The sequence below is a fragment of the Trachurus trachurus genome (assembly GCF_905171665.1).
Source record: "Trachurus trachurus genome assembly, chromosome: 8".
Classification (NCBI taxonomy): Eukaryota; Metazoa; Chordata; class Actinopteri; order Carangiformes; family Carangidae; genus Trachurus; species Trachurus trachurus.
The window spans coordinates 5,277,138-5,303,959 of NC_139905.1; the positions used below are offsets into that span (position 1 = coordinate 5,277,138).

The window sequence follows — 26,822 nt, forward strand, 5'->3', positions numbered from 1 at the left end:
AATGGGATCAAATCTCCACTAAGATCAGCTTTCAGATCCACAGCTTCAGTAAATTAAGTGCTGTATAGTGCAACAGTGAGTTAAAATAACTCATTTGAGGCTTTTTAAATCATGTAAAACTACAGCGACAGAGGAGGAACCTCCAGCTGCTCCGTCTGGACTCTGGGACCGACCAAACAACGTGTTCAGAAAACAAAAAAAAAAAAAAAAAAATCTTCGATAAAATGGAGACGCCTTACTTTGTTAAGGCAGAATGATTAAAGAAAGAACAACAACAACTTAAAAACCAAGTTCAGTCCCAAACCTGCTCATACCAGTTGAGGCAGGTGTGAGCAGGTTTGGGTGAGGTGGAGGTGGGGGGAAGAGGAGGGGGAGGGGGGGCAACGAGCTGCTGCTAGTTTAGTTTAAGTCATCGTAGATACTGGAGATCGAAGGTGCAGAGAGTTTGGGCCTCTTCTTTTTGGTCGACAAGCTGATGTTACTCTGAGAGCTGCTGCTGCTGCCTCCTCCGGTCAGACTCCCCCCTCCTCCTCCTCCTCCTCCTCCTCCTCCGATGACGACTCCACCAACTCCTACGCCTCCTACTCCTCCTCCTACTCCTCCACCACCACCGCCGCCGCCGCTATTCAAACCGAGAGACGTCCTCTTCTTCTTCTTCGGCTTTCTAGAGTCTGAATGGTTGGTGCCTGTGAGAGACAGAGAAATAATCAAGCCTCTGTCTGTGAGCTGAGGAGATGAGGTCACTGGAAGGTATAATAGAATAGATAGAATATGTGGAATGTGTTAGTTAGATGAAGTAGAAAGTGAGTCTCATTTCCTTTTATATTGTACGAAGTATGATGATTTGAGAGAGGTTTTATTTCATGAAATCTGTGGACAAAACCCTGAAACATTTTGGTGCTCTGATGAGCAGAAGTTGGAGTGGTTGTTCAATTTCAGTGTGTTTAAAAGCCTGGAAAAGAAGACAGGAAAATTTGTTTAATTAATTTTTGATGATTTCTCCTGAACCTTGGCATTGTTTTACTTTTCTTTTCTTTCTTTTTTTTTCAGATAATGGTTTTGAACCCGTTTGTTTTCTTGGTGTCTTATAAGCCCATGTGGGCTGGGCATACAGAAGTATGCATGACACAATAATAAAAGTAATTCATTCATTCATATAAAGGCCAGGGATGCACATGATAAACCATTAACTGTTAAAAAGAACTTTAAACGATTAGTACTATCGGTTATTGTATTTTTTTTTATTAGCTCCTTTCGTCCTCAACTCATATTTAGTAGCAACAATTTAAATTTAAAAGCAAAAATGGCGCTGCTAAAAAAATAAAAATAAAGAGTCGCTGCTCTCCAGCCGGTTCACCTGCAGCTCCACAGCTGTCAGAGGAGCTGTGCTGTTCCTCTCTCTTCAGCCTGGTGTTTGGCTGCACTTTGTATAACAACAGTTCAACAATGGAAGATCCAACCTCCATATGAGACAGAGCACAGTGGATCTGGCGCTTATCAGCTGTTGCAGCGCATGTGCATGTATTTTATAACGGGTAAAAAAAAAAGAGAAAACCATCGGCAATCAACCCCACTAACGTTTTAATCTGATCTGTTAACGAGCGTCGGTTATCGGTCATAAAAGAAATTCTAAATGTGCATCCCTTATAAAGGCAGAGCTGATAAACTAAAAGTTATTTATAAGTTAGGTCCCTTTGTTTAAGTGATATTTTAGTTTTTTACAATTATCAGAGTTGGAAAACATGTATTGCCTTGCACCACTTGCTATATTGATTATTGATATAGTTTAATGTTTGTGCTCTATACCATGTGGTTGTGAGTTAAATAGAAGTGAAGTAAAATAGTTTCATGGTCTGTTTCATGTGCTTACTGGCTTTAGAGGAGGCGGAGTCAGTGGGTGAGATGTCGGGGGAATCCTCCCACTGCAGGCGGCTCATCAGCGTCTGTCCGTCTGGAATGTCGAAGCTGTCGCTCTCGGCCACGGCGTCGGCATCGGGCAGCGACGGCCTGTCCGGAGGAAAACCAGCACACAGCCACACACGGTTAGACAACATGCTGCACAGGCTGCGTCGTCTCTACGGTGTCTCTAGTCCAGACAGGTGAGGCACCAGGACCCAGCTGCTTTAATCTGGATCAAAATGATCTGCATTTTGAAATCCCTTCTTTTTCCATCTGTCTTTACTTTTATCCTAGTTGTTCACAGATAAATTGGACTGGATCAGTCTGATCCAGATACAAACTTTTCAAGATTACCAAATCTGGACAATGATGTGGCTCTACATGAGACTTTGTATCACACTGAAGACTATTAGGTCGGTAAAACAGAAGCATGGGATCACAGAGTATTTATTTGAAAACGGGGAGTATGTGTTGTTTTCTGTGCTGTTCTTTGACCTTATCTGGTCTGGCTGTTTAGATAAATAAAAAAGCAAATTTACAGCACATTCGTCAAATACATTGTGAATATTTTTCCCCTGTGTTTCAAATTCAAACTTCAAATTTCATTAAATTATCTAATAGGTGGGGAAAAGTTCTTCATTTGTGGAATAATCCGTTAACTTTATTTACTTTATCACTGTAATGGTTTAAAAAAAATCAGATGCAAAATATAAATCAATACATTGAAATATTCTACATTATAAATGTTGTTTATTTGACCAGTTTAAATTTAATTTAAAGCAGAAGTGAGTGATATATTTGTGTTAATATAAGTCTTAAATAGTTATATCTTCCGACAGCAATCACTTACATAGAGTGTTTGGACTGAAACACGGGTCTCTCAGTCCCTCTGCTCTGCTCTGAGCCGAAGAGAAAACATTTATCGTATCCTACAGTTTTTATCCAATGAGGAGAGAGAACGGCATGCAGGGCTGTGTGTGCAGCCAAGGAACGCCGTGAATGTGGTGACGTAGCGACGAGGACTGTTATGGTGCGTTCAAGGAAACTCGTATTTTTCCGACCTTGAAGTGGTACCAGTTCGATCTGGTACGAGTTCACCGGTCGGAAGTTACGAGTGGCCGTTATAGTGACTTTCACCGGTAAAACAGGTCGGAAAAACACGAGTGGGTTGCCTGGAACGCTACAAAGTCGTAAGTTGTGACTTGAAGCTGTAATTTACGATTTCAAAAGCCTGCCTGGAACGCAGCATTAGCGAAAACGACCGGATCACTCACTTCTGCTTTAAGTAAACATTTTGTTCCTGAATCCACCAAACTGCTGGGATCAGAATAATCCTGATGTTTTGGATCAAAGTTTTCCCGATCCTACTAAAAATGTTTGAACACAAATTGAGGGTTTGATCCAGATTAAAACCAAGATTGGATTATGTGATCTAATCCAATCTCAGAATCTGTTTTCAGTTTTGAAACAACCAGTTTTCAAGATTTAATCCGATCAGATTACCTTTGAACAACCGGGCCCAGTTGTCAGATGTCTCCTCCACCTACTGCTGCTAATCCATCACTGGTTTATATCCAGTTTTTACTTTGAGACATGTGATGGAAGTGGGAAATAACTAACCATAATTAATCAGTCAGCTGAAAAAGTTCCTGTGATGAATGTTTAACTCATTTTTAAAGGGATACTTCACCCAAAATCTATAATTCACCAATAATTCGCCAAGGAAGGGTTTGGAGAACTTTCAGAGTCATCAAAACGCTTCAGGAGTTCCAGGGGGGGTCCGGCTGGTGACGGACTTTCATATAATGGCGGTGGATAGAGTTCACTTTTGAATGGTCCAAAACACACACTATGAAACATCCAGATACCTCCATACTGCTCGTCTGTACTGACGGAGCTACTACTACAACAAGGATAAAAACAGAGAAAACATAAATTTTTTCCGAACAACTTTTCCCTGCGGTGGCTTCAGGACACTTGGGTCAGTACAGACGAGCAGTATGGAGGTATCTGGATGTTTCATAGTGTGTGTTTTGGACCATTCAAAAGTGAACTCTATCGGCCGCCATTATATGAAAATCTGTTGCCAGCCGGACCCCCCCTGGAACTCCTGAAGCGTTTTGATGACTTTGAAAGTTCTCCAAACCCTTCCTTGGCATGACAGTGAGTAGATGATTGGTGAATTATCGATTTTGGGTGAAGTATCCCTTTAAGTAAAACGTCTGTGGTTGTAACCTGCAGATGTGGAGTTGATGTGTGTTATTTGTGACATAAAAACAGCTCAGAGGACAAACTAGAGCGAACCAGGTGACGCTCTCACACCTGTGTCAGCTCAGCAAGCATCTTGGGGGGGGTCAAGACACGCATTCAGACATGACTGTTGTTAAATAGACTTTGTGGGTGCGGGGGGAGGGAGGGGAGGGTAGGGGGGGCAAGGGGGCACACTCACGCGGACGGCCCCAGGAGGAACACCCTGACGGCCCTCCTCTGTTCGTCCGTGTGCTGGGGACATCGCTGAGACCTGGTGGGACACAAGGTGGCGTTACACATCCCTGACTGTCCGCCAGTGACCAATCACATGAGGCGGGGCGACAACAAGGTGTTAAAAAGGAGGAGGAGCGGTGAAATGTTAAAGGGATAGTTCATCAACATTTTGGCAAATTGGCCCATTGCTATAATCCCTATAGTCATATAGCAGTAGGTTTGTTACCTTTAATTGTCGGTGCAAGCTGTTTTTAGAACGGTGGAGCAGAGTGGCGAGCTGCTCAGAGCTAATCAGACTCATCAAATACACAATCCAACAACTCCAAAACTGTCTGGTGGACAAGTTGTGACCTGCACATTCACCACGCTATGAGATAATAACAGAACGTTACCAGACAGAGTTGTTTCAGAGGGAAATTCATGCAAAACCGCTGATGCACTTTCCCGTCGGGGGCAGTTTTTCAGCAAGCAGTCTCTGTATTTCCCTCTAAAACAACTCTGTCTGGTAACGTTGTGTTATTATCTCATAGCCAAAGTCAAAATCTTTATTTGCCATTTGTGCATACACACATAGCATGGTGAATGTGCAGGTCACAACTTGTCCACCAGAGCGTTTTGGAGTTGTTGGATTGTGTATTTGATGAGTTTGATGAGGGAAACCAAGAAATCCCATGCGTAGCTCTGAGCAGCTCACGGCTCTGCTCCGCCATTCTAAAAATAGCTTGCACCGACAATTAAAGGTAACAAACCTACTCCAAAATGTTGACTTATCCCTTTAAGACGTTGGTCACTGACGACGTCGTCCGTGGTCTGACTCAAAAACATCTGAGAAGAAGAATTTGAAACACTCGTCCAAATGAGTTGTTGCCACTTGTGTTCCCCTGAGTTAGTCCCAAACACACACTCATCAGTTTCATGAACACTCAGATGAAACTGATCGTGTTTTTTTGTTTTGTTTTGTTTTTTTACAATCTTGTTCACATGCATGAGTTCAGCAGCGTCGGTTTCACACACAGCAGCTCTGAGCGGTTTGGTTTTAGTGCTGGACAAGCGTCACAGAAAGGGGCCAAAACATAAAGAGGGCGTGAAGGCACCGGCCGCAGAATTTGGATTAATTAATTACCATGGCGACATCAATAACACAAGGCGAGGTGGTACAGTACCTGGTATCTGTCCTCAATTAGCTACAAACAAAACACTTAGTCTTTTAATAAATGTGCCAGGTGATTGTGTTGTAATTACCTGGTGCACATCTTCTTGGTGTGTTCAGAGATCACCCCACATTGCTACGAAAAAAAGACAAAAACAAAGATTTAATAATCAATAATCAGAGAAATTCATGAAATCATCTCTGTAAACTTGGGTGGATCAATGCTGCTTACTGTCGTCAGGAGAGATCTGACCTCATCAGGACCCAACGTTTCATAACTGATGCCGGTGTTGTAGTTGTACTGAAACACGAGACCAGAACCATTATTGATAACCGTGCAGTGTGTTTACAATACAAGACGGAGCAACGTTTGGGGCCCTGAAGGCAACACGAGCACAGATAAAACATAGTATGATAGAAAGCTATAAACAGGATTGAATAATTGGGTGTTGATTGCAACTGTAATGCTGTTTAATTATCTATTTATTTTATTTTTGGCTACATTTGTTAATTATTGGATACTTAGTTGTTTCTTTCTATGAATCTGAAATCATGAAGAGCTCTAATGGATATAATGGAAAATTGAATTAAAGGGTATAGGCATCTATAAGCTAGATAGCTTCAGCCTACACCTTTTCGACCTATTTATGAACTAGTTGAACGAATGATGGTATTATGGAAGGTTGACTGACTGTGATTGATGCTCAACTGTAAATCATTTTGTGTAAAAGATTGAATAAACTACTACTACTACTCTACTACAGGGAGAGGGAACTGCTCACCTTGTAGGGTTCTGCACTGATGCTGCCCCCCAGCTCACCTGAACAGAAACAAAGACACATGCAACATTAAAACCATTAAAATATCAACAAAACGGGACGGTAGGTCGATCCATCAGGTGCTCTAGCTCAGGAAAAACATTTTAATATGTTGGACTGGAGTCGGTTTTGTAAAACAAAACTGTAATGATCTGTGAACAAGATGATTTCAGTGTATATCACATTAGTTATTCTGCTTTTTCGTCTTTGAATTGAGCTGATGCTCTGGTTCAACTCACCGTTTTTGTGTTTGAGAGATTTGGATCTTCTTGGAGAATTTTGATTCTGCACAAAGAAAATCATTCACAGTTAATGAACTTCATTATTCACATTAAAATACACTGTAACTTGAAAAAGTACAGAGAGAAAACAAATGTTCAAATACCTTATCTGACTTTCTCTTCTTGGCTGTGAAGAGGAAATAAGAAGTTTGGTTATAACGTGAAAGTTACCAGGAGTAAATCTCTTTGCACTTCAGTTTTATTTACAGATACTCACATTTTTTTTCTGCTCCGTACGACCAGTCGTTGTCGTTGAGATCGTCGTTGTCTTCCTGATCGCTTTCTGATTTGCTCATGTTGTTATTGCTGGCTAATCTGTTTAAAAGGCAGAAACAATAATCTGATCAGATCAACACACACACACACATCTTGGATGATGACTAATGATCTAACCCTTTCTTCTCCTTCTTCGCTGACTGACCTGCGGTTGGCGATGCGGCTGCTGTTGCGTCCCATGCCCAGACATTTCTCCAGGTGCGGGGCGAAGCGAGAAGCTGCTATCAGCCTTTTGCAGTTCGGACACTCGCACTCTTTGTTCTTCCACTGATTGTACACCTGCCCGAATATGTCCACTCCTGGTTGATCCACAATTTCTGTAACACACACAAAAAAAAGAAAGAAAAGGAGGACACATCCTGTGAGCTTAACACTCTCCAAGAGCGACCAACGAGCCACCGAACAGACCGGAACAAACAGAGGAAAGGAAATTGCACCAACCGAACTCCTTCATGCTCTCTTGATCCGTTTCGTCCAAGAAGAAATAGCCCTGTTTCACAGCTCGGTGTACTTCATAACACAGGCCGAAACAGGCATCGTCCACCAGCTCAGAGTAGATGTCATGGACCAAGGCCTACAACAGGAGACAGGTCGTTTAACACACCACACAATGTTTTAAAAGACAGAAGAAAAGAACGAGAAAATCTCATCTAGGTCGACAGCGAGCTCACCTCCCGCTTGGTGTTGTCTGGGCCTGACAGGGGCATATCCTCCATTTTCATTTGCAAATCTGTATTGGAAATCTTGATAGCAGGGTAATAAGATGCTGATCTGTGGCTTTAGATGACAGGAAACAAAATTACACTCAATATTGTACGATGACAAATCCAATCTGTCAGCAGCACATATCCAGCGGAGGAGTCTGAGCGATCGCAGGATACTTACGTTTGTAACTGCTATCAATATTTGCACATCTGTCTTGGTTCTGTAAGAGAGGAAATCATGTGTCAGACATTGAGCATTAATCTTTTTATTATTTACCGTAATTCAAGGGACATGGACAAAATCACAAGTGCATAATATTTTTTAAGAGATCAATTCTCAGTTGTCATGGCCGAGCTAGAGCAATACTCTCAGGTATTGGAAATCAATTAAAGCTGCAGAAACGAGAGAATTGGTCAATTATATGACACAAACGGCCTCATATGAATCCATGTTATGCAGGTTGAATGACAGAAACCAGATGAGATTAAAGGAGCAATCTGGAGTTATATCACACCATCAGCTATGTTTTATTCATTTATTTTCATTTCCTTTTTTGTTTATGAGTCTTCCACAGCCATTGAATTTTATTGTTGCATATAGAAAGTGACATTTTATACCAGTACCAAACAAAGGTGAATTATAAAACATCAGAAACTATGATTTTCACTGTTTTTTGACTCATTTTGACTGATTTATAAAACATAAATACTTACTACAATTTCCTGTAACGTCCTAAACAGCCTTCTGTCCACTTATTAGCATAGTTTTAAACTCAGTGTTGTATAATATTAGCCTGCTAGGATGGAGTCAGAGAATTCCTGTTAAAGTGGACTGTTGCAGATAGATTTCCTGCCAATCAAACGTATTGATTAATCGACACTAAACCCTTCAAGGAAGCAGCAGCACCCACACACACACACACACAACACTACCTGGACTCTTCACAGTCAGTCAGGTGCAATGATGACTGAGGTTATACACTGTTAACACGACAACAGATGCTCCAGGTGTTTAATTAAAGACTGTAGCTACTAGCTACCGTTAATGTAAATAATATAACTGTAGTAGCTGACGTCATAACGTCGCTGTCAGTTTGTTAACGTGAACGTCAGTTTTCAGTTGGAGCAGCAGCAGCTAGCTAACGTTAGTTCTGCTACTTAGAATAAAACAGATGAAGCTAAAAAAAAAAAAGGGTTTTGTCTGGTGAAATGTTAAATTGAAAAAGAGATGTCTGGATGATTTATAAAAAGATAAATAATTCAGCCTGGAAGTGAAACAGTTTCCTCTTACCGTGTCATGCCGCCGACAACTCAGCCTGAACCAGGCAACATCACCGAGTCGAGTCGCTCCTGTCTAACGCTAACACGAAGCCCGTTGCTCGGCTACATCCATCGTCACAACGCCCGGTAAAAAATATATAAAAATAAAACAAAAACAAATTATTTATTTATCTTTTTTTGTTTTTTGGTCGTAGGTGTCCGTTAAATGAACGTTAGAAACCCGCCTGACAACGACGAGGCCAACGGAGCCGCCGGAGCCAAACACAGAAACACAACAACCCACTTCCGGTTTCACCTTCAAAAATAAAAGCCCCCTAATGTGATAAAGTACAGTGGCGGAAATACTCATTGTCTTGTTTTTGTGTTTTTAACATAGAGGTTTTTAATAGAGCAATTTTACTGTGGAAAATATAATTAAAAAAAATAATATTTTAATATTCTTAAAGCTGTGTTTAGAAACCATATGCATATATTTAAGTGTAGACTTGACTATAAAGAACAAACTCTAGTACAAATGCCTCTTTCTATCCTTTTAGTAATTTCCATTTTATGAATGTTATTAAATATGAGCGTTTAGCTTTCATTATCTTTTATTATATGTAATGTGTTTTCTGTTTTTCATTGTGTGTCTTGTATTATGGACCCCAATCGGTGATAAAGTATAACATAACATAACATAACATTTATTCAAAAGTATGCAAGACAGTGATTAAGAAAAACTACTGAAAGTGTTTCCAACTGCAGAGCCATAATAGAAACAATTTTATTCATTAAAAAAATATATATTATATTAATACCCATGCAATCAGGTGTTGGCAGGGTGTTACTGCTGCAGTTGGTTGAGAAGGAGCAGTGCAGTTGGACTGTGTTGCACTGAGGTGTCTCTTACATAAACCAGATGCAGGAACAGCACAACAGTGACTAATACTATTATTGATAGCTTTTGTTAAGTTGGTGTGACAGTAGTGAGTCATAATGCACAGTGCACACACCAGAACCAGAAGGTTAACTCTCTTCTCTTCTTTTCCTTTCTCTTCCGTCTGGTATCAGTCTGATCTTGTTCCATCTATATTTAGCCATTATTTCTTTGCAATAAAACCTGTGGTTGCTAGGCGACTTCTGTGACGCAGCTGAGGCCCCTGTTGTTGATAGTGGTTTTATTTTGAAGGCAGAAGTTAGCATGCTTCCGCTATGACTGGCAGCCCTGAGGCAGGCCGGGAGGCTTATACCTACCTTCCTCCTCCTCAGACCTCAGTAGATGAGATGAGAAACCTGCTCTTCTCTCTTCTCTCTGAGTCTGGAGACGTATTTACACCACTTGTATGTTGAAGTCTGTTGTACATGTCAGAGCTGCATCATGAGCTTTAATCAGCTGCTGTAACTAACTGCCTCGGTTCACTTGTTTCAGGCTTTGCTGCAGATTTTTTAGGAACCTGTCTGCAGGGATTTGATCCTGTGCATCCATACCGATACACTCAGTGCTGCTGATGGCCTGGTTCACTGCCAGGTTCATCCTAAAGCTGCTGGGGTCAGGATGGAGGTCAGTGTTCAGTGGAGGTCACCCAAGGTCCTTTAGATAAAAACTGGAGAAAACATTTCTTCTGTGGCAACAGAACAGGCCAGGGTCACATCCAAAGTGTTAAACCTGGATTATCAACTGGGCAAAGACAAACTGCATAATCTGTACACAGTGTGATGAATGGGAGGTTAATAAGGGCCTAGTGGCTCAGTTTTTGGCATCTTCACAGTTTAATGCCTGTAACTTAGAGGTTCACTAGGACTGCAATTAATCTTCTTTTTTTTAAATATTAAACATTTAGTCCCTAAAATATCAGAAAAGAACGAAACAATCCATCAATACTGTCTTGATTTACAGTGCAAAACATGAAAAAGATAGCCTGTGCATATTCTCATTTGTCCAGGTCATAGTATCTCAAAGGAATTTTAAATCGAAAGCAACTGGACTTGGTTATTTGTCTAGGAAGACGTTTCACCTCATCCAAGAGGCTTCATCATCAGATAGTTTCTCCAAACCAGATAGTTGGACTTCCTAGACAAATAACCAAGTCCAGTTGTTTTCGATTTAAAATTCCTTTGAGATGAAAAAGATATTTCAGGTTATGTTACTTGATAATTTACCTGAGATAATTCATCAGCTGTCAAACTTGATTCCTATTGGACAGATGAAAAACACACACTTGTTCCATCCGTTTGTGTGGTGTTAAAAAAAAACAGAAGACAACACCTCTAAACTGTTAAAGGTCATTTTTATTTGCCCAAATACTGGAACTACAAGGACATAAGAACACCCTCAGCTATAGAAAACATCAAATTTTTTGTCAAATGATCAGCAGTACAAACTTGTAAAGCTTTGCTGTCTTAGATATCTCTATAAACCAACAGAAGGGAGAGAACAACAACTAAAAACAGGTGAATTGAACCAAAACTTCTCCCCCGTGAGTGACAGGCTCGCTGGCCTCAAAAATCACAGATGAGGGTTTTGCCAAATTAAAAGTACTAACAAAAACAATAAGCACTCGATACAAAAAAAAAAAAAAAACAGTATTTACAAAAAAAATTACAAGTTTTTTTTTCTCCTTACCCCAAAATCCACTGGCAACTCAGTTCCCTAAATCCCTTTTACAAACTCCCATCTATCGATAACGCGTTCCTTTCCCTCCCAGAGTTTTTTTTTTTTCATTTTTCTATTTTATTTTTTTTTAAATATAGTCCACGCTGGTTTTATTTTAGTCTGTGATGAGATTTGTAATGGTCAAAATCAGGCCATTCACTAAAACAGATTATTAATAGTTGCCATGTACTCATCTGCTGTGTGTAGTAGACCCAAAAATTACAGTCATGGAAGTCCGTGTTCAGGTAACGAATGACATGACGGCGCAGAAGCAGAAGAATTACTAAAGACCTTTGGAGAGAAAACGAAACAAAAAACAAAAAAAATAATAAAAAGATTTAACAATATCTACATTCATGGTGTTGGTATGATGTCCCCACACACACACACACACACACACACAGGCATACATACATACATACGTGCACGCTGCAGTCACATCATGGTACACAACAAAACAGCAAAAAACAGCACACATTAAAGCAAAGAAACACACACATACATACACCCCTCATATATACATAGTCCTGTGCAATGCATGCACACAAACTCACACAGAGGGACAGATTTACATTAAGTGCACACATTTTCTTTCTTTCTTTTTCTTGTTTTTTTTGGATAAGCATCAGACCAAAACCCAGATGAAGGGTCACAGTCAATACCATTTAAATTTCAAAAACAAAACTAAAACAAAACAAAAACCGATGAAACCATGAGAGTTGAACACCCACAAATGATTCCGGGATGGGTCAGAGAAAGCAACTGCTCACAATTAAAAACAGAAATTTAAAAAACCTATCATCAGCATCAGCATCAATTCAAATAAACCGTAAACGAAATGTATGTTTTTTTTTTTTAGAGAAGGAAGGAACAGACACCAAACTGTGTGAAATAATAATATAATAATAATGAGTCTTTAAAAACAGAAAACAGGATGAGGCTCTGAAGTGTGACCCCTTCAATGACAAACCGTAAAAACACCAAACACAGTTTCGTCACCGTCGGACCGAGACAACAGGATTGTTTCAGACGTATGAATTTTTATACACTTACAGGAAGACGTGTCGGTTAATCTGAGTTAAACGACACGTCTCGATGACAAGACACATGGCAATGGATCCTACAGTCAGTGCCTCTATAACTCTATAAGCAATCCACCGCCTTTGGACCTCTTTTTTTTTTTTAAATCTTTGTTTTGTTTTTCCCAACACTGAAGCACAGTGGACGTAAGAAGATTTGTTTTAAACACAATGAGCCTTCATTAACTGTTCATATAAAATGCAAATAACCAATTACCGGTACATATGTATCGAAAGCGTCAGATAACTGTTTTAATAAGGCTCATCATTTGAGTGGAGAGCAGTGACCAGTATGTATGTAAGCCTCCATCTTGAAGCTAAATTAAAATAAAGAGTACTTTCGAAACCATCGTCCAGGGGTCAAAAAATAAAAAATAAAATACAAGAATGATTTTCTTGGGACGGAATAGCCTGCAGACCAGCAGCGAGGTCAACTAACCAACAAAAAAAATGTAAATCTGCTTAGTGTTGGTGCATGAATGAGGCCAGACTTAAATCCAGTGGAGAATGTGAGGCAGGAAATGAAAACTGGTGTTTGCTCAAAGTCCCTGAACGCCTCGATTAGGCAGCGTTAGGGGAAAAAGAATAAGGTTAATAATATAGAAGAGGGTGAATGAATACATATGTAATCAGCTGTCCTGTCCTGTCCTGTCCTGTGTTGTATATTTGGGCTTCAAGTGGATAATTCAGCTCGTTCCTATGTAACAGATAATAAAACAAGAGTAACATCACAGCTGGATGTCGTCACAGTCCAGCAAATAAGTCGATTCCCCCAATAAATGTTTCAGAGAGTTTATATAACGAAGTGTCAAAAAAAGCCTCATTACATCCACTTTGGGTCAATACTGTAAAAACAATAAAACATGGAAAAGTCAAAGGGGGGTGAATGTTTTATAGGCACTGTCTTTTTTTTTGTCTTTTTTTAAATGAGAACACGGGTAAGAAACAAGTTCTGAACTTTTCCAGCAACAGAAAGAAAAAAAATAAAAATAAAAATGAAAAAATAAAAAAAGACATTCATAATGGCTTGATTTTTTTCCTGAAAAAATACCACCTCTTTAAGAACCAAATGATAAAATCTACATCATAAGTTGAGAATTGAAAAAAATTAAATGAAACATTCTGAAGAGTGCAATTTTTTTCAGTGCCCCACACGTCTCCCCCGACCCCCTCCCCACCACACCCCCCCTCCTCCCATAATAACGTGTTCTTTGGCTCCATGAAGCCTGTTCACAACTCATGCCACCTGTCTTCAGCTAATTACGAGAAACAGAAATAGAGGAAAACACTGGAGTCGAGCCGTGTGTCGAGTCGACCCTGGACATTAAAACTCTTTTAACCTTTAAACCTCTGAACCCGTTCGTCCAGATTTGAAAAAACCAGCGGTAGAAAAGTTCGTGACATCACCAAACCAGTGGGGATGATGCTGTTTTTGGCATAATGTCGACTCGAGATGACCGGTGGGGAGGGAATGAAACAGATAATTTTTTTTGGACAAAAAGGGCAAAGGGGCAAAGGGTGGGGGGTTGGTGGGTGGGTTTCCCTCCATGAGTACAGATCACCGACGACCGACGCTGCAGCAACATAAAGTGGGTGAGTGTGAAATGGATGAGGCAATGCGAGGGGCTCCCTCTGGTGGTGGGAGGAGAGCAGGGGGTTGGCACAGTGGCAGAGCTCCCTGGACTCTTGGCTCAGCTCAGCGCTGCTCAGTTTTGTCTCGTCATCGGGGGACGACGACGACGCCGACCCGGTCCGGTCCAATCCGGTCCGGTCCGGTCCGTCAGTCCGAATCCGAGTCCGACGACCCCTGTGAGTTCGACTCACTGCTGCTGTCCTCTGACTTGTTCTCCTTGTCCTCCGCCTCGTCGTCGTCCTCGTCGTCTTCGTCGTCCTCCTCCTTCTACAAAATCACACAGAAGAGAAGGAAAATAAATATTCATCGCAATCAATGTGAGGTAGTTTTCTAAGGGAGCTTATGAGTAGTTTTGGTAACACTTTACTTGTATAGGTATTCATAAGATTGACATAACACTGTCACAACCATCAATGAATACTTATGACAGCTGTCGTTAAGTGTCATTCGGTAAGTTATGTCACTTTTGATGCAAAGTTGACATTATTTGAGATGTCCTTGTTATGAGAACTTGACATAATTTTTTTAAAAGGTTGGCAATTAGGTCTGCTGTGACAGTTTAAATTGTCTTTATGTCAAGTTCTCATAACAAGGACATCTCAAATAATGTCAACTTTGCATCAAAAGTGTCATAACTTACCGAATGACACTTAACGACAGCTGTCATTAAGTATTCATTGACGTTTGTGACAGCTGTTATGTCATGGTTGTGACAGTGTTATGTCAATCTTATGAATACCTATTCAAGTAAAGTGTTACCGTAATCTTTTCAGTTTTTCAGGCTTACTATTTTTTCCCCTGTTTTTCAGAGTAATTTATTCTCGGACTTAACAAGATTTCAAAATCCCGCAAGAAGTGTAGGAGCGGCGATTGGCTGCTCCTCCTGCTCCTTCTACCTGACTGGTGGAGAATCTTTGGTAGCGGTGGATTTTGGCAAATACGATTAGTATAGGTGGAGCCAGAGGAGTTGGATTTTGTCCTAAATTACCCACTTAATGTCTGACCATCAGAATATAGTGACAGTTCCAGCAAATATGACTGAATAATTGTTACCAACTGAAGCTTTGATTGAACCACTGCGGTCAAGCCTCCACTTCATCATGGATCTATTAGATCTATTAGATCCATGATATATATTTATGCTCCACTTAAAAAAATACAGTCGAGCTATCCCTGGCATTGTTTTGTGCTATATCTATAAACAACAGTATAAGCTTGTAAGGACTGACTCTGAAAATCTACATCGCCTTGCAAACTATGCAAAGGAAAAGTCCACTAATATTTCATATTTTCACTGTGTTCCCTGTAAATTCAGATTAGAAAATATTAGAGCAGTTTGATGTAGTACCTTTATTTTGAAATCAGTCCTCATATTACTTGCAGGTGGGAGCTTCTGGCAGGATTACAAAAGATTTCGTTAAGTCAGGGGGAAAAAAAATTACTCCGAAAAACAGAAAAATAAATTACACTGAAAAACAGGGCTTTTTTTTTTTTTTCAAGTTCATGCAATGCACTTCTGTTATTTCCCCTGTATGATGTCATTGACAAATGTCACTCACGTCTTCATCGTCCTCGTCGTCTTCGTCATCGTCGCTGGACGAGTCTGCGTCGGAGGAGGCCTTCTCCTGCTCGTCGTCATCGTCTTCATCTTCGTCCTCGTCGTCGTCCTCGTCCTCCTCCGTGTCCTGAGCAACACGGAAACGTTTAAACCACATGACCTTGACAAACAAACAGCTGATTTCTGACTCTTATAATAATAACGAAGAACAACACAAAGTGGACACTCACAGATTTCTTGGCCTTGGCTTTGGGGCCTCCTGGTTTCGCAGTCGTTCTCCTTTTCTGAATAAACATGATGAAAAAATGTCAAAGTCAGACACGAGACACGGTGGTGGGACATGACAATAGGACGAATCGCCTTGTTTACAACTACTTCCGGGTAGAAAACCAGCATTCGAACAATAGTGACGGACGAGAGTTTCGCTATATATCAAATTTTTCATGTCATTATAACACCGTTTAGACTAATCTGATGTTTGTAAAGTCTATAAAACCAATGATTGGACAAACATTACCATTAACGTGTGCACATTTTTGTAATTAGTCATGGTTATCATAGATTAGCTGGGCTAACGGTTAGCTACCTGTTTAACTTTAATAACTCAGTGACTCAATAAACGCTCCATGAAAAAATATTTTCTCAAGCGGATATCTTAGTTCCAACATGACTGAGCTAACTGGAGTAGTTTCATGTCGTGTCCCACAACGGGAGGGTTTTAACAGCTGACGTCCTGCTGTTAGCTTAGCTACCGTTAGCTGTCCCTGTCAGCTGCAGCCACTGATGCTTTCTAGACACTCTGATTCCCCCAAACTGAATAAATCCAACACATAGCAACACAAAACACACACACAGAAATAGTAATGTTTCTTCAATCATTTCAGATTTGTCTAAATGGCGATAGGGCGTGAAAAATATGATATATAGCTAAACTCTCGTTCGTTACTATTGATCTCATTCAAATTACGTGCTGGTTTTCTACCCGGAAGTAGAACGTAAACAACAAGGCGATTCGGTCTATAGACCAACAACAACAAAACATCTGACTTACCTGTGAGTTGTATTCTTTGTAAGTGTTCCTCTCTTGTGAAGACAGGCTCTGTGGACGGATTGGGAAGTGAGTGTTAGAGAAGAAACATTCATTCATTCAACGGTTAATTAATTTGCAGCTTATTAATTTTTCGTTCAGGTCCTTACGGCGAGCCACTGCTCCAGCTGGACTTTGTACTGCCTCTGCTTCTCCTCTGCGATCTTCTTGTAGCGGTCCTTGTCCTTCAGCGGTAACCTCTGCCAGCGGCTGCCGATCTCGGTCATCCGCTCCTTCATCGGCAGGTGGTTCAGCTCTCCGTTGGACAGCATCTCCTGAGAGAACTTCTGATATCCGTTTCTAGAGTGAAACGCACGAAGAGAAAACATTTAAAACTAGAGAATGCATTTCCTGAAGCTGAATGAGCTGAATAAATTGTTGACACAATCTCGCCTTAAAACTAATTTTTACTCTTTTAATACAGTGTGAGAGTTGTGTGGTCTCTGTCTGTCTTTTACTGTATTTTTATATTTCTCAGTGTTTTATCTGATCTTATGGTTTTCTTATTGCTTTTATATGCTTTTAATTTATTGTATTTTAACTTTAACTTTCTTTATTTTACTGTCTTTTTTATCTGTTGTGCAGCAATTTGGTAACTTTGTTGTTTTTAAAATGTGCTATACAAATAAAGTGGATTGGATTGGATTGAAACAATGCTGAATTAGGTTAAGAAACTGCTGAAGAAATCTTGAAAAGATGAAACAAAATCTCAAGAGTATGAAATGGTTTGAAATTACTTGAATTGTTGAAGATCTGTATGAAGGAATTGAAAGGCTAAAGTCTACTCAGATTTATTTAAAACTGACAGTTTGAAAACATTTTTGAACTATTACTAATATAGATGAAACAATATCTGAAGAGTAAATGGAGAATAATATAGAAGTAGTTACAATCCGTTAAAGGGAAGAATAAGTAAAAAATATCTACATCATATCTGAAGGGTTAAAGTAAAACATCTAAAAGTAGAAAAGTTAATAAAAAAAATGAAATCTGAAATAGGTGAGATGGTGAAATGTGGCACCGTACGAACAAAAGAGAGGATGTGTTTGTTAACGTACGATGGTGGTTTCTTGGGTTCGCCCTCAAACTTCATCTTCTTCCCTGAGGCGAAGGCAGTGGCAGGTGAGCGCATCTCACACAGGTCTCTCTGCAGAGGACAGACACACCGACGGTTAGCTCAGCTCTCTCTGGTTGTGTATTAATAAGAAATAAACCTGCTGGGTGGGTGTTGACGGCGATACCTACCTCGTATCTCTTCTGGTCCTCCGCTGCCTTTTTGATCCACATGATCTTCTCTTTCTTCTCCATGGTGCTCCAGGTGGCCTCCATGGCTTTCTGCGCCTTCGGCCGGTCGTTCTGCAAAACAGGTGGTGGGTTCACATTTAATTTAACAGAGAGAGAAAGAGAGATGGAGGCCCTTTTTATATAATATAAAATATATAATGTATTTAGAAGTTATACAACCTGTATTCTGGGTTGTAAACTAGTGTCACAGAGTGAATAATGACACCCAGTGGTGAAAAGTTGAACAGCGTAAATATATTCATGCATGGATACCAGTGATCTGCTTCTGCTCTTCTTGGGTTATTAAAGGGATATTTCAACATTTTGGCAAATTTGTATTGTATTTATTGTCATAATCCCTATAGTCTTCGGACTTAATTATCGGTGCATATTGTTTTGAGATCGGCGGGGCAGAGACGCGAGCTGCTTAGCTAACGCAACAGAGGCTAATGGGATTTCTTGGTTTCCCTCATCAAACTCATCAAATACACAATCCAACAACTCCAAAACGCTCTGGTGAACAAGTTGTGACCTGCACATTCACCACGCTATGAGATAATGACGTATAATTATGTAACATTACGACACATGAAGCAAATACTCAGAACTACTTTTGCTTTTTAAGTCACTCTGCCCAGCAGCCGTGTCTGGTATGTAGTTCCCGTTGCGCATTTGCCTCGAAAACAACTCTTGTCTCATAATGTTACATGATTATCTCATAGCGTGGTGAATGTGCAGGTCACAACTTGTCCACCAGAGCATTTTGGAGTTGTTGGATTGTGTATTTGATGAGTTTGATGAGGGAAAGCCCGGAAATACCGAGCGCAGTGCCGATCTCAAAACAGCTTGCACCGACAAATAAAGGTAATGAACTTACTGCTATGACTATAGGGTGAATCTGCCAAAATGTTGAAATATTCCTTTAACATATTTAGGTAATAAATGGATACTCAGAAAATACACATCCATGAGTCATGTTTGTACCTTGAATCTGGCCAGGTAGTCTCCGATGACGCTCTGCTGCCAGATGTCCTGAGCGGTCTTGGGGGGGTCGGGCAGACGACTGCGATCCTCCCTCTCCTTCTTCTCCGACTCGGCCTTCAGGACCGTTTCTAAGCGTTTGTATTTCTCCTAAATCACCAAGACCGACACGTCACAAAATAATTCATGAAAATTGAAGTGCAAAAAAAAACGTACGTATGTTAACAGTATGATCTAGTTCCTGTGATCAACTTCACTGACCTTCTTCTTGTCCGGCAGCTCGTTCCACATGCGCGCCAGCAGTCTGGTGAGTTCACTGTCCGACAGGTCCGGCCGCTCCTGCTGCAGTTTGGGACGTTTTTCCTCGGAGAAGATGAACATGGCTGAAATGGGCCTTTTGGGTTTCTCTGGGTTGGCCTGGAGGATTTTAGAATGAAACAACATCAGAGAAGGAAACCACAACATCTACTGCACTTAACATCCTACAGAAGAAAGCAGAAATAATGTTTAGCTTTGTTGTTTTGATTTTTTTTACCTTTGCTTTAGGGTTTTTCCTTTTGGAGGCAGGACTGCCGGCTGCACTGCCCTTCTTAAAGCCTGACTTGTCCTCGCCCAGGACTCGCTGCTGCTCCTCCACCGATATGCTCTGCAAATATATATATTAAAAAAAACCATTAACAAATCAGAAACTCATACAGCACAAAAGCAAAAAACTCAAAATCTTTCCAAGAATATTTGTCTTATTTCTTGTCAAAATATCTAATTTCTAGTCAAAACTAATCTCTTTCCACTCTTTCACCTAAAAATGTACTTATTTCAAGTGAAAATTTGTTTGAAACATGTGAAAATTATCTAAAAATAAGTAGAAAAATTTGCCAGTGAAAGCAAGTTTTTGTGCTTGTAATAAGAAAGAAAAACTTGCTCCACTATCAGATTATTCTACTTATTTCAAGTGAAAATATGCTTGAAAGAAATAAAAATAAAATAAGTGTCAAAAACAAGCTATTTTTTATGTGATGAGTCTTATTTTAAGTATAATGAGATTTGTTTTGACTAGAAATGTCATTTTGACTTCAAAATAAGACAAATATTCTTGGTAAGATTTTGAGTTTTTGCAGTGTATAGCATGAAGAGCAAAGAGAAATAAAATCTAACTTACACTGAGAAATCTGTTCATCTCAATTTCAAATTCTTTCTTCCTCTGAAAAGGAAAAGGGACAGAAAAGTTAGATTGTTAACACCGAACCAGACGACATCATGGTTTCCTGATATAACATCATGAGCCGGTGGCAGGTGAACTCACCAGTTCGCAGCGTTTCTGGTAGGCGTCCTTCTCGTTCTGTTTCAGCAGCTTCCACCTCTGGCTGCACATCACCATGCGCTCTGTGCTGGGAACGTCCTTCATGCTCGACATCAGCTCCGCGCAGAACATCGAGTAACCATTTCTAAATGAAACACACATGCACACATACAGTATGATTTGTCTATTTAGCTCTCACACCATGCAGTAACCTACAACCAGATGTGCCAGCTGTGTCTTTGTAGCCGTAACTCACGGTGGCGGTTTGTCAGGTCGGCCGTCGGACTTGTCCTTCAGGTGCCTCTCTGCCTTGGTGAGGGTGGACTTGACGATGTCTCCCTGGGTCATGTTTAACTCTGGGTGCTGCTGGATGTACTCACGCATCGTCTCCTGGAATAATAAAGAAATTAAAAAACTATTAAAAAACTGGTTTAAATGCTTCTAAACTCAGATGTAACATCACATCAACAGTTTTTTCCCCCAAGCCACCAGACTATTAAACAAACCAACCCAACAATAAATCCAAATGGACAATGGACTCTGGCCTTTTTAACTTCCCTTTAATCCTTTTAAACTTCGTAGGTTTTAGTATCGTAATTTATTTATTGTCTCTTTTTATTTATTAAGCATATTGTGGAGCGTCCACCCAACCCAAGCTTCTCACAATGTATGTACTTCACACTACATCTATGTGACAATAAACTTCTTGAAACTTGAAAACTCTTGAATCATCACCACGGTCTCACCTCGTACTGTTTATGCTGCTCCAGAGACTTTGCGATCCATTTGAGTCTCTTTTTGTCGGACAGCTGTGTCCACTGTTTGCCAAGACTGTCCTTAATGTCTTTGGTGGTCGCCTAATGTCAAACAGAAGAAAATGAACATTGTAGTAACACAAAAATGACACTTTCAATGTGTGTGTGTGTTCTGAGTTGTAAATGTCTAAACCTACATCAGGGCGCGTTTTGAGGAAGGCCTTCTTTTCATGGTTGTACCACAGCTGTTGGGGCGTCTTGGCCTTTTCTGGTGCATTTGAACCTTTCTTGGTCATGCTCTCCATAAGGTCTGGGTGTTCTTCCCTGTTTCCACACAACACAAACCGACCGTTGAGCACAATTCATCCATAAACGTGAGGGCCTCATTATTCCCAGTGTTAAAGCTACATAATAATAATAATAATAATAACTGAGGATGTGTAAATGATCTCACCTGAACTTCATCATGCTGTGCACAAATGATTCCTTGTCTCTTAAGAAGTCGTCGACATACTTTTTCTGCAGAGGAGTAAACAGTGTTTTTTTTGTTATAGTTTATGAAACTGCATCAAAACCGGTTAAAAAGATGAATCTTTTGTTTTTATACTGACCTTCTTTTTGTCGGGCAACTCCCTGTATTTCTTTGAGAGGATTTTAGTTAGGTCTAGGTTGCTCATCTCAGGGTGCAACTTTGCGTATTTGGCCCTCTTTTCCATGAAGAAGCGAAAATATGGAGTCAGCGGCTTCTTGGGAAAGTCTGGATGTTTCTGTGTATCACAGAGAAGAAAGACGGCAGCGTGAGTAATTTTGTTTAAAAACTGCTAATTGTTCCTTAGTGAAGGTAAATAAATGTGCATGTTAACTCACCTTTATTTTCTTGCCTTTGTAGGGATTCTTGATGTAGTCTTGAGCATCAACTATCAGTTCTGTTAAAGTCCTGAATTTACGAATCTGTGGTTGGAGCAGAGAAATGAAACACATGTCAACTAAACTAAACAGAGCATCAAATGTATGTGACGTTAGCAGACGATGAATCTGACCGTCATGTGATAAATGTGACCGTCACTTCTGCAGCTTTACCTCTTTAGACACCTCCTGCCACTTCTGCTTACACATCTCTGCTGTGTAGGAATTGAAGGCGACCTTCTGCCAGTCGAGGTGGGACTCTGATGTTTTGTATTTAGTCAGGTCCTTCTGGGGCAGGGCCACTTTCATGGCCTCCAGCAACTTTAAGAGGTCATCCTGTGCCCAAACTGAACAGAAATGACAAAAAAATGATTAATACCTGCAGCAGTCTGCTTTGTTACAAGACCAAGTCTGGTAAACATTAAGACGTCTAATACAGTTTAGGGCTGCAAATAATAATGTGTTTGTTTACTAATTATTCTATTCTGAGCACATTTTCCATCTTTACCTTGTAAGATATAAAGAATAGGAGATATTTGGAAAGTTACTTAAATAAGCAACTATCATTCAATTGAATTTGTAATTCTTATTGTACGCTCTCTATGGCGTTTTTATGTGTATTTGTGTATGTGGTTGATGGGTCTGGCGGCATTGTGCCCAAGCCAAATTTCCCCCCAGGGGGACAATAAAGTATCTATCTATCTATCTATCTATCTATCTATCTATCTATCTATCTATCTATCTATCAAAACCAATGCAAATATCGTTTTCTGGTAATCAATTAATCATTTCAGCCGCAGATGAATCATTACCCTCCCACAGATCTCTAAAATGTATTATATGATCAGTATTGTTGATCTAATCATTTCAGGTGTAACATATTTACAACATTATTAGACAAAAATAATCAATTATTTATTTCAATATACCTTGAGCTTGGGTCGTTGCCTCCATTGCTCCATTCATTTGTGGTTGTACTGTCTATCTACAAAAAGGGACAAAAAACAAGTTATCAAACATGATCTACAAAAGAAACATAATACAACCCTTACTAATGTGGATTCATACTACATGTATGAATGATAAAACATGTTTTAAAATGGCAAGATTTCATAATGTTTTTTATTTATTTATTATATAATGTGTTTAATATTATTCATGTGATTGGGTTTGATATCGAGAAGAAAGAAAACGTGTTTTTTTTTTTATTAGCTGTGGTGTAAAGATTCAAACTGGTGTTTTTCCAGTGGCGGATTTCAAATTTGCCTCTAGATAATGGTTTATGTTCATTACACCGCCCCTTAAACGTTTAAACGTTACGCTACATGGTGAGACATAGGCTATTGCTTGTGACGGCTTCAAATCTCAAATAACACTGCGCCAGGGCTTCAACTGAACTAGCACATCTATAGCTACCTACGACAACAGAACAGGAGTCTCAGTCCGTCGAGCAAATTTTTCCCAGCCGGAATAGATATTTGGCGTATAATTATAATACTAGTGGCTTATTATTATTCCGCAACACAAAAAAAAAGTATCGTGGTGGACGAACAGTTACAGCAGGAGCGACCATTTTCTCGCCCGGTCTCGCTCGGTAATGGAGGACTTTCTGTCTGTGTCGAGAGCAGCGGAGGTTGGGGAGGATCTACGCGGAAGGAGGAAGCAGCGAATGGACGTGGACCGGACGGACAGGCAGCTGCTGTAGGCGACCAGCTGACCGAGGGGGGATCTGCTTTCGGTCTCCGACGAAGAGGGGGAGAATCATGGTGGCTCGGTTGAAGCAGCACTACTGCAGCAGCAGCAGCCAGCCCAGCCAACCAACCAACCAACCAACCAGCCAAATGCGCCACTCAGTCAGCAGCTCAGGCAGAGGAGGCGCCTCATCACCACCGACCGACCGTTGGACGCGGATCTAGCTCCGCCGCCAATGCACAAAAAAACCTATAATAATCTTCCCTTTTCGAGTGTTTTTGGGGATAAGTCGGCACAACAGTCGTTTTTACAGTTAATAAATACGCTTCACTTTGTGTTTTCACGTCGTTTCATTCTGTTTTTTGACGGTTATTGTGGCCGATTTCAGAGCAAGAGCAGAACCTAGTGCATTCTTCAGCGAGGCGTAGCCGAGCTGTGCTCCAATGATGGCGGCTTGCTCGTTGTTCATCGTGTCCTTGATGGCCCCCAGCTCTCTGTGGAGTGGAGACCACGATGTGACCTCGTAGCTACACTAAAAACCATCGATATTAACATTTATGTAACCGGGGGAACCGATATAAGAGCCTTTTAAGAGACGTTATAACACAAAATAATTCAATTTTCATTAAATTTACAACATAACAGATGATAAAAAATGTTTTTGGAGCTGTAGCTGTTAACTTACACATTCAAGGGCATTTCTACTATAAATTTACAGTTTTACATTTTCAAAATGACAGGATTAATCACACAAAACTTTAAGATGGTTTTTGATTTAATAATAACAGCAACAACAACAACAACCGCCTCCCCCTGCTTCCTAGAGCGTAGAGCCGGACCGTTTTAACCGTTACAAATCATACAAAACACTCGTTAAATAGCAACAATTTTAGCTAGCGTTGAATGCAGATTGAATTTGTACGATATATTTATAGAGTTTTGAGTGACAAATGAGTTCATAACACGATTAATTTCAGCTGTGTCGGCGGTGGTAGTGGGGTGAATGTGATGGAAGGAGTTGCGGAGGCACAGGAAGAAAGAAGAAAATGGAAAATATTTCTAACGGCCGAACGTTGCAACCTCGACGTCACGTTTAAAAAGGGCATCAGTTTTTAGCAGTTAGCAGTTTAACGGCAAACGTTTCTCTTTTAGTTAAGTTATTCAAAAGCTCGAAGGAAACAACGTTAACAACATCCGAGGCTGAGTGGCTGGCTTCACTGGCTTCACCGTCCGCCATGCTTCAGCTTCAGCTCTGCTGTGCTCTACAAGGAAAACCTACCGTGACAAGGTCCAATGGCGCACTGCAAACGGGAGGAAAAAACCCCGAGCTTAAAAAACCCAAAGCCAGGGCGTTGCAGTTGCAGACTCCCCTTCCCTTCCCCTCGATGATCCAAAAAGCACTAAGCGGAGGACAAGAAGGCGGGTTCTCCGAGCTCGGTCGTCGCGGTAGGTTCTGGGCTAGTCGGTCGTCGGTGGTGGTGGTGGAAGAGAGAGAGAGGAGAGTGGGGGAGAGGAGAGGAGAGAGAGGGCGAGTCTCAGTCTGCACGGTGAGATATTAAACCGAGATCCCTGATGGCTAACCGAGAGAGGCGGCTGGCTGTTCCGCCAACAGCCGCGTGGAGGTCTCGGCGCGGAAACGAACCACCACCACCACCACCACCACAACCGTAATTCCCCCACGCAAATGACCCGGTTTACAGCGCGAATAAGTCGAGTTTCGATACAGGGGGAAAGCGATAAGCCAGTCGCCTGGTTCAGTTTTACAAAAATATATATATATCACAAGTAACCTACGGGGTCTTATCCGGTTTCTTCCCCGCTGTAGAGGACAAGAAATTCGGGTATGGCCGACCTACCTCGTCTAGCTGCCACAGCGGTTGGTTGGCTTATTCCGCTAATACAAAGAGCCTGATACCGACCGACCGAAAAAGGAGGACAAACATTAACGGTGTATTTTCGGTCTTATTTGCTTATTTTGTGGTTTATTTATCGCGCAGTATCAGTATCGGCCGTTGTTGTGTTGTGTTGTTGGCTTACCTTGCTGCTGTCTCTTCGGCGTGAGGCTCCGTGTCGTCGTTGTGGAGGAAGAAGAAGGGGAGGGTTGAACGATAGCCAGCACTGCGCCGTCGGTCCTGGGCTCCAGTCCCCGCAGAGCTGATGGTCCTTCCCCCCCGCCTCCATCTCTCTCTCGCCGTCTCCCTCCACTCAACAACGCGCAGCAGCAGCACGCTTCTCTCTCCATCCATCCATCCAACCATTTCGCGCTGCCGAGGCATCCATATTTTTTTTTCTTTCTCTCCGTTCTTTCTGAACCCAACCGCGGGCGATTATTTTGTTGACTCCCGCAGGCCGATCTCTTCTCCTCCGAGCCGAAGTTTCAGGTCGCTGTGAAAGTTTCATGATGGCCAACCAACGCTGCTGCACCAGTGGTTGTCTAAATCCAACACAGCCGGGCTTATTTTAAGTACTACTCTGAAATAATTTAATGCAATTAACATAAAATATACATTAAAAACAAAAAAGTTTATAATCTAAAACTTTTCATTAGATTTGAACTTTTAGAGATATCTATTGCTATAATAATAATAATAGCTGCACTGCACACACCAGTCTGCCTTCGTGCCTTTTTACACATTGCTCGATTTCTGTTTTAGCAAATTGTAAGCGGCGGCTGTTTGACAGCTTCATTTTGGCTCAGCGTGTTTTTTTCTTTTCAACTCCACCTTGTGTGTGTTTGTGGGCGGGACCCCCGGCCGTCCAATCCAGTCAGACCGACTCAGGGAAAACAAATGACTTTCAGGCTCTCGGCCTTGTTAAACTGTGCTGCCTTCCCTGTCTGTGGGAAAACTGGTTTTGATCGGACAGGAGTAAACACTGACATGTTGCACGGCTGTAGAATATGCGTTTTATATTAATAATAATAATAATAATAATAATATAGGCATATGTAAAAAAGAAAGAAAGGTATGATTGAGAAATATGTATGTGTAACATGTGTTTTTCCATCACGTTTATGTTTAAA

General features: G+C 40.8%; 2 protein-coding genes across 7 annotated transcripts; both read right to left on the reverse strand.

Annotated features, from left to right (window-relative positions):
• Positions 1 to 9,139, reverse strand: atxn7l3a (ataxin 7 like 3a). 3 transcript variants are annotated; one of them, XM_083977421.1, is made up of 14 exons: positions 8,904 to 9,139; positions 7,794 to 7,833; positions 7,580 to 7,679; positions 7,350 to 7,482; positions 7,054 to 7,225; positions 6,850 to 6,947; positions 6,737 to 6,759; positions 6,591 to 6,636; positions 6,316 to 6,353; positions 5,766 to 5,834; positions 5,626 to 5,669; positions 4,349 to 4,420; positions 1,871 to 2,007; positions 1 to 686 (listed from the first exon to the last, which is right to left on the reverse strand). In XM_083977421.1, the coding sequence occupies exons 3-14, from the start codon at positions 7,628 to 7,630 to the stop codon at positions 400 to 402; spliced, it is 1,170 nt and encodes a 389-aa protein (XP_083833547.1). In that variant the 5' UTR covers positions 7,631 to 7,679; positions 7,794 to 7,833; positions 8,904 to 9,139; the 3' UTR covers positions 1 to 399. The 3 variants fall into 3 exon arrangements, with proteins under 3 accessions (XP_083833547.1, XP_083833546.1, XP_083833548.1); XM_083977420.1 differs by having other exon boundaries at positions 7,580 to 7,685; XM_083977422.1 differs by lacking the exon at positions 4,349 to 4,420 and having other exon boundaries at positions 7,580 to 7,685.
• Positions 9,140 to 12,927: 3,788 nt separating this feature from the next.
• Positions 12,928 to 26,792, reverse strand: ubtf (upstream binding transcription factor). Of its 4 annotated transcripts, none has more exons than XM_083977904.1 (22): positions 25,838 to 26,792; positions 23,038 to 23,093; positions 22,283 to 22,455; positions 22,070 to 22,153; positions 21,814 to 21,969; positions 21,657 to 21,721; positions 21,400 to 21,526; positions 21,194 to 21,304; positions 20,704 to 20,837; positions 20,451 to 20,592; positions 20,307 to 20,348; positions 19,683 to 19,793; positions 19,409 to 19,564; positions 19,151 to 19,297; positions 18,128 to 18,238; positions 17,941 to 18,029; positions 16,993 to 17,182; positions 16,847 to 16,894; positions 16,026 to 16,079; positions 15,797 to 15,922; positions 15,586 to 15,630; positions 12,928 to 14,504 (listed from the first exon to the last, which is right to left on the reverse strand). In XM_083977904.1, the coding sequence occupies exons 2-22, from the start codon at positions 23,072 to 23,074 to the stop codon at positions 14,385 to 14,387; spliced, it is 2,268 nt and encodes a 755-aa protein (XP_083834030.1). In that variant the 5' UTR covers positions 23,075 to 23,093; positions 25,838 to 26,792; the 3' UTR covers positions 12,928 to 14,384. The 4 variants fall into 4 exon arrangements, with proteins under 4 accessions (XP_083834030.1, XP_083834031.1, XP_083834029.1 ...); XM_083977905.1 differs by having other exon boundaries at positions 15,586 to 15,627; positions 23,038 to 23,094; positions 25,840 to 26,791; XM_083977903.1 differs by lacking the exon at positions 25,838 to 26,792 and adding an exon at positions 25,080 to 25,671.
• Between the last annotated feature and the right edge of the window lie 30 nt (positions 26,793 to 26,822).

Excerpts from the sequence above, each read along its gene's own strand:
- atxn7l3a (XM_083977421.1), bottom strand. The coding sequence starts at position 7,630 with ATGAAAATGGAGGATATGCCCCTGTCAGGCCCAGACAACACCAAGCGG. Across the intron at positions 6,354-6,590 it reads ATCTCTCAAACACAAAAACG|GTGAGCTGGGGGGCAGCATC; the intron begins GTGAGTTGAACC and ends GTTTCTGTTCAG. Across the intron at positions 5,670-5,765 it reads TCAGATCTCTCCTGACGACA|CAATGTGGGGTGATCTCTGA; the intron begins GTAAGCAGCATT and ends TTTTTTTCGTAG.
- ubtf (XM_083977904.1), bottom strand. The coding sequence starts at position 23,074 with ATGAATGGAGCAATGGAGGCAACGACCCAAGCTCAAG. Across the intron at positions 22,154-22,282 it reads GGCAGGAGGTGTCTAAAGAG|ATTCGTAAATTCAGGACTTT; the intron begins GTAAAGCTGCAG and ends CTCCAACCACAG. Across the intron at positions 19,565-19,682 it reads GGAAAAACCCTAAAGCAAAG|GCCAACCCAGAGAAACCCAA; the intron begins GTAAAAAAAATC and ends AAAATCCTCCAG.